General features: G+C 44.3%; 1 protein-coding gene across 1 annotated transcript in view; it reads left to right on the top strand.

Moving 5' to 3' along the window:
• LOC104849363 (arachidonate 12-lipoxygenase, epidermal-type) overlaps window positions 1-4991 on the top strand; it is a 7243-nt gene extending 2252 nt beyond the window's left edge. Inside the window, exons 8-15 of the mRNA XM_010605766.2 lie at window positions 1083-1226; window positions 1319-1528; window positions 2943-3029; window positions 3225-3394; window positions 3487-3609; window positions 4050-4149; window positions 4256-4423; window positions 4530-4991. Coding sequence (XP_010604068.1) covers window positions 1083-1226; window positions 1319-1528; window positions 2943-3029; window positions 3225-3394; window positions 3487-3609; window positions 4050-4149; window positions 4256-4423; window positions 4530-4709 — 1182 coding nt within the window. The 3' untranslated portion in view covers window positions 4710-4991. The remainder of the gene's footprint in view (window positions 1-1082; window positions 1227-1318; window positions 1529-2942; window positions 3030-3224; window positions 3395-3486; window positions 3610-4049; window positions 4150-4255; window positions 4424-4529) is intronic.
• Window positions 4992-6743: the final 1752 nt, after the last annotated feature.

Raw genomic sequence — 6743 nt, 5'->3', positions numbered from 1 at the left:
CATCTCCTCTATATTCTCCTCTACCTCACCGGAGACTTCCCCACTTTGGCACCAGATAATTCTTTGTTATAGGGCACTGTCGTGTGCAGTACAGGATTTTACTACTGATCCTTGGCTATAACTGTATAGATACCAATAGCACCCCCAGTTGTGACACCAAAAGTGTCTCTAGACATTGCCAAATGGGGGGGGCACACATCACCTCTAGTTGAGAACTGTGATCCAACACCGGAGACTTCCCCACTTTGGCACCAGATAATTCTTTGTTATAGGGCACTGTCGTGTGCAGTACAGGATTTTACTACTGATCCTTGGCTATAACTGTATAGATACCAATAGCACCCCCAGTTGTGACACCAAAAGTGTCTCTAGACATTGCCAAATGGGGGGGGCACACATCACCTCTAGTTGAGAACTGTGATCCAACCAATCTTCCCTGAATTTCCTTTTCTTCTCCCTCTTTCTTGTCCACCTTCATTTCTTCCTTTCTAGTGAAATGTATTTCAGCCTGAGCTTTCACAACTCAAGCTTCTGTAGAGGAGCCACAAGAAAGACTGAAAATAAGCCTCAGATAGCTAGACTTATTTTGCGGGAAGGGAAAAATTAAAAGAAATATCTTTTGTGATATTTGTGTAATGCTGCAGAGGAGAGAAGACATTGGTTGGGAGTGGTAGTTTATGGTGGAAAACCAGAAACTTCAACTCACAGAGCTTGAAATTGAATCTTAAACCTTGGATTCAGTTTTTTTGTTGTTGTTGTTGCAGTGGTTGTTGTTTTTTTGATACAGGGAAAAGAACTCAGAAATTAACTCAGGTCCTTGTGCTTGCAAGGCAGGCAGGGGAACCACAGAGCTAAATCCCTAGCCTTGGAGCTTTGCTTTGTAATGGTTACTTAAAACAGAGGACTTGGTGGGGCTGAGGAAAGATTCACCTAGGCAAATGGAAGAAGATCCAGAAGTGACTCCAGCATCTTTCTTTGTTCCTCCTTCTGCTAATTACATGCAAGGATTGAGGAAAGATCCACATTGTCAAATGGGAAAGTGACTCCAACATCTTTCTTTGTTCCTGCTCCTGTCCCTACAGGCTGGAACTCTGTTTGAAGCTGATTTCTCCCTGCTGGATGGGATTAAGCCAAATGTCATCATTTTTCAGCAGCAATATGTGGCAGCCCCTTTGGTCATGCTGAGGCTACAGCCAGATGGGAAATTGTTACCTATGGTCATTCAGGTAAAAGCACCCAGTTATCTTTTCCCATGTATTGACCTCCTTTGGGGACTTAGACTCACATGTCTTCAGCTCCCATTCTCTCTCCTGTGTAGCTCCAACCGCCTCGACATGGAAGCCCTCCACCTCTGCTCTTCCTGCCTTCAGATCCTCCCATGGCCTGGCTCCTGGCCAAAATATGGGTCCGTAGTTCTGATTTCCAGGTGCACCAGTTACAGTCCCACCTGCTAAGGGGACATCTGGTGGCTGAGGTTATTTCTGTGGCCACAATGAGGAGCTTGCCCAGCCTGCATCCCATCTACAAGGTATTTCGGAAACTTCGTCGTTTGGCATCTGACTACATTTCCTACTTCACATGCCTACTCTCTGCAGGGTCTAAGATTGTAGTATATTGGGTTAGGTTGGGAGCAGTCTTAGTTTATATCTACACACTCGCACGTGTGCACATGCGCGCACACACACACACACACACACACACACACACACACACAGAGGAATATGCTATGGAAACACCCAGGCACACATTTTCTATGAGGTGGAGAAAGAGGTTTCACAAAGGAGTTGAAAGTAGGACTGAGGAAGTTGTCAGGCAGCTAGTAAGAGGTGGGGACATGGCAGTCAGAGAAATATATAGAGGTGAGGAATGAAATCAGGTATAGGTAAGGGTGAGTATAAGGTGGGAAGGAAGTGCAAGGTGACACAGACAAGGAAGGGAGGAGAGAGAATTATATTACTTGGTGTAGAGAAGCAAATGCTCAATTTTGACCACGTGGAGTTTCCAGTGCCTACAGAAATCCATTTGGAAATGTCAGCAGAGCAGCTAGGATATATGGGCCTGGTAAGTCTGGATGAGGTCAACACTGATTTTAGAGTTATCAGAAAATAGAAGTATCTAAAGCCATTGCACTAAATAAAGTTTTGTAGGCTTTGTAGATATAGCAGAACATTTGGTCCTGCATGTAATTCTAGGTTTACTCAATGTTTAGAAATTGAGTGGAAAAGTGAAGTAAGAAAAGGATCAAAGGAAGGGACATCCATTGAGGTTTGGGGAAACAAAAAAAAAAATGTGAATCACAACAAGGAGAAGAAATTATTCCAAGAGCAGGAATGGTTTTCTGTCTAAAATGCCTTGAATCGGTATCACACAATTAGAGTCTGCATTTGTCAATATGGAAGTCACTGGTGAATACACTGACAAGGGCTATCTCCGTGAAGGGCAGGCAGTGGAAGCCTGCTTGGTGTGGGCTGAACAGAATCTGCAGTGAGGAATTAGAGGTGACACAGGAGTTTCGAAAGACTTTTTGAAAGGGGAATTGAGATTAAAGGCCTGCTGAAGAGGAATGAGCCAAGAAAGGTTTTCTTCTGTAGGGTACGGGATGTCGAGCATATTTGTACGGTGGAAGTGGTGGAAGGAAGTGCAGGAGCACAAAGCGGGTGGGCTCAGGCATCGAGAGCCTGCTTGATTTTGTGATGTGAGATCAGGAATGCCTATAATGCTGACACAGAGTATGAGACTGTGCAAATAAGCGAACTCCTAAAACTGATCTTGGAAGACCCTGAGGAAATAGTTTTGCAGCTCTTTCTCCCCAATCTTACCCCTCAGCAACACTCACCCTCTCCCTTCTCTTTTTTCTTCATGTGACCGGTGCTTTAATTTATCCTTCCATTTTGGGTTCTGAGATCTCTTATTTGTGTTCCATTTCTTTCCCTCACAATCAGCTCCTGATCCCCCACTTTAACTACACCATGGAGATCAACACCTTGGCCCGGAGTACTCTTGTCTCTGAATATGGAATTTTTGATCTGGTATGGAAATGAATGTGTGAAGAGGGAGGTGGATTCAAAGTTAGAAGAACTCCAAAGAGGTTCCCCTTACCCAGTCCTCCCCCAAGTTCTGTGTCTTCTACCAAAGCCCTCTCCATGATCTGCCCCACAACTGAATAACCTCCTGGTTCACTCTCTCACTCTTACATGGTTTAACTAACCCTAGTTTGTTTTCAGGTGGTGAGTACAGGTAGTGGAGGCCACGTGGACATTCTCCAGAGAGCTGTGTCTTATTTAACTTATCGTTCCTTCTGTCCTCCCGATGACCTGGCTGACCGTGGACTCTTGGATGTGACATCTTGTCTCTATGGACAAGATGCCCTCAGGCTGTGGGGAATCATCAGTCGGTGAGGGTGACACAGAGAGGGAGAGAATGAGGGGGCACTGTAGGTCCTACATTGGCTGCCTGACACTGAGCTCCTTCTTTTCTTGGGAACAGGTATGTGAATGGGATGGTTGGGCTTTTCTACAAGAGTGACGAAGCTGTGACGTGTGACCCAGAGCTGCAGGTGTGGTGTAGAGAAATCACTGAGATTGGACTGCAGGGGGCCCAGGACCGAGGGTAAAGCAGGGATCCTCCACCATGACCTTATCTCAGCTCCCACCAGCTGTCAGCAATCCTCCTCTCCTACATCAGCAGACGCTCTTGAAATGCTGAGTATTCTTTGATCCTCCAGTGCTTACAAAATCCTAACAATCACTCCTGATCTCTCCAGCTCCTCTCCTTCTTCATCTTCCCATACAACATTCTCTCTGCTCACACACTATGAACTTTCTCTGGAATCAGATGCATGATTTCATCAGTCATTTTCTCTTACTTGTTCTTATCATTTAACAATAGCTGCCAAATGCATGTTTCAGTGCTTACTATGTGTGAATGATAGACTCTAGAGGCCCACCACACCAAGTTCTTCTATTTCTCCCCAGATATCATCCCCTGGTCTAGACGTGCCTGCCTCCTGTCCTGGTCTTGGGTTTTCTCACTCTCCTCATTTCACCCAGGTTCCCCCTGTGCTTAGAGTCCCGGGCTCAACTCTGTCACTTTCTCACCATGTGTATCTTCACGTGCACTGGTCAGCATGCTTCTGCCCACCTTGGCCAGGTAACCTATGTTCCCTGGGTCCAGGGATGTGGAAAATGGGCTGGGGGAGTGTGTCCAAATGTCTGGGCTATTAACTTGAGAGTCTGTGTGGCTGTCCTACCTTCAGCTGGACTGGTACTCCTGGATCCCTAATGGTCCATGCACCATGCGGAAGCCCCCACCCACCTCCAAGGATGTGACAGAGAAGGACGTAGTGGACTCATTGCCTAATCTCCAACAAGCCCGTATGCAGAAGACTTTTGTCCAGTTTCTTGGCAGACACCAACCTGTCATGGTTAGAAGGAGATGCCTAGTTCATGGAGGGTGTGGGGCAGTTTGAAGGAGGGGCAGTGTTCTTGGCTGAGAAACCCAAATTCTGAGCTATCTTGGCCCCACTCTAGGTAGCTCTGGGGCAGCATAAGGAGAAATATTTCTCAGATCCTGGGCCCCAGGCTGTGCTGAAGCAATTCCAGGAGGAGCTGGCTACCATGGACAAGGAGATTGAGATCCGGAATGCACAGCTGGACCTGCCGTATGAGTACCTTCAACCCAGCAAGGTGGAAAACAGTGTGACCATCTAAGAAGCTTGGCCTCTCAACCCCAAAGCTCACTGTCTCTACATGCTTTCAAGTATTCTTGACCTTCTTACAAACCTCTGGTGGACAGACTGCACCCAAAGCTGTACAGTTGTGGTGTCCAGAATTGTCCATCACACAACTCTGGGGATCACACAATGATTGTTCCTATTGCACGTTGGGAACTGGAATCTTTCATATTTGCCCTATCTTAATGTCCATCCAGTCCTATGGTTCCTTGGCCTTTAGTCTCTCTTACCCACTTCTATTTCCCAAATGATAATCCTTTATATATACATAAAAAGATCTGATGAAGTAATAAAGTTGATTCTGTGTGGTGTGGAAAAATGAGAGAAAAGACTTTACGCAGTTTCTTGTTTTCTTATTCAGATTTCAAGGAATAAAAGAAAAATATTTTTCTAGAATAATAATGTTTTGTATCAGCCAACATTTCCTTCAAGGGTTTCCTTAAGACTCCTGAAGCCAAATGACAGTTCTATTTGACTGAGCCCAGTGAAGCAGAGGGATCTGCTGATAACAGTGGTTTTTGGTCGATGTGTGTGTGTGTGTGTGTGTGTGTGTGTGTGTGTGTGTGTGCATGCGAAGAGATGATGTGTAGATGCAGCTGGTAACAGGAAAGTAGTCTGAGATTTCAATGCCAGGAGAAGTTGGATGAGAGACTTTCAATCTGATCCTTCTTCTTTGCTGTATTTTGAGGCAAGCATTAATTTCCTCTTTAGGCCAGAAATCAGAAGCAAATGTGAAGATCCCTGTTGACGTGTCTGTAAGGCAATAGTAATGCTACATAAAAACATTTTGTGATAGATAAAGTGATAGAGACAGTTATAGACGAGCTTTCTGAATATATGAATTTATAATTTCCTTACCCTTAAAACACAAATATTGTTAAAGAAAAATGCAGGGAAGTTGAGAATTCTCTGTGTTTCTGTTTTCATTGATGATTGCTAATAGCACTATCTGCCTTGGCAGTTATCTCTTCTCTTTTACTTATACCACTGGAATAAATTTATCTCTGCCTGTTGCTCTTGTTATGGTTTATAACTAAGATGTCTCCCAAAGCTTGATGCACTCCTATGTGGGACTTTTGGGAGTGGCTGGATCATGAGTGTGTGATATTGGATTAAGTGTGATAACTAAATTAATCCACTGATTGGTTTAGCACAGTTCTGAGTGTGGATAATGGGAAGACCCATTATCCACCATCCTGGATGGGATAAAAAGGAAAGGAAGGCCCACTGCTTCCTTCCCTCCCTACCGTGAGCTGGCATGCCCCTCTGCTATGCCACGCTGCCTTGCATCCATCCAACTATGGACTAAAACTATTGAGTGATTCTTGACCAGTTATCAGGGGACAGCCAATCATCCCATGGAGGGTACAGCAGAGGATGAAAGAACAAAGGATATATAAAACACAAAGAATAAAGAACAAGCATTTCTTTATTTCTTGGGGCAGGATATGATCTTGGCACTCTTCTAAGACCACATGATCATAGCTCTTTCCTGGCTAAGACCCCAAGATCTGGATTTGTCAGTATTTATGATCATACAACCTAGCAGTTGGCATAAAGGCAGATGTAAGTAATAGCAGGACTTAAGGCATGAATGAGACACGCTGTGAAAGGGAGGAATGATTGCATTTTTATGAAGGACGGGTTACAGTTACTAACACACCTGTGCTATCTTGCAGGTAGCAGTTAACAAGCCACTTGTGTTATCTTTAGCTAATGTTTGATCTAGGAGAATGGCTACACAGTTATAATATTTTAGCTGTAGTGTCATCTTGCTATTAGAGACATCACAAACTCATTGATCATTGAAATCTCTGTTGTTGACATCAGGAATTCTGTCTCCATACACCAGATGAAGGCTCACTCAGCAAGTTATACATAAGTCTTGGATTGACTCAGTTTTAATCAATAGCCAAATTATAAGCCAATTCAATAATATTTTAAAGCCTTCTCGGTGCAGTTTCAAGCTGATTTCCTGAAGAAATGTCTACAAACTGTGAACTAAAATAAA

Source organism: Fukomys damarensis, unplaced genomic scaffold (assembly GCF_012274545.1).
Source record: "Fukomys damarensis isolate Sample0158 unplaced genomic scaffold, DMR_v1.0_HiC HiC_scaffold_13, whole genome shotgun sequence".
Taxonomy (NCBI): Eukaryota; Metazoa; Chordata; class Mammalia; order Rodentia; family Bathyergidae; genus Fukomys; species Fukomys damarensis.
The sequence above is the reverse complement of the archived record's forward strand: the minus strand, read 5'-3'. Positions and strand labels throughout refer to the sequence as shown.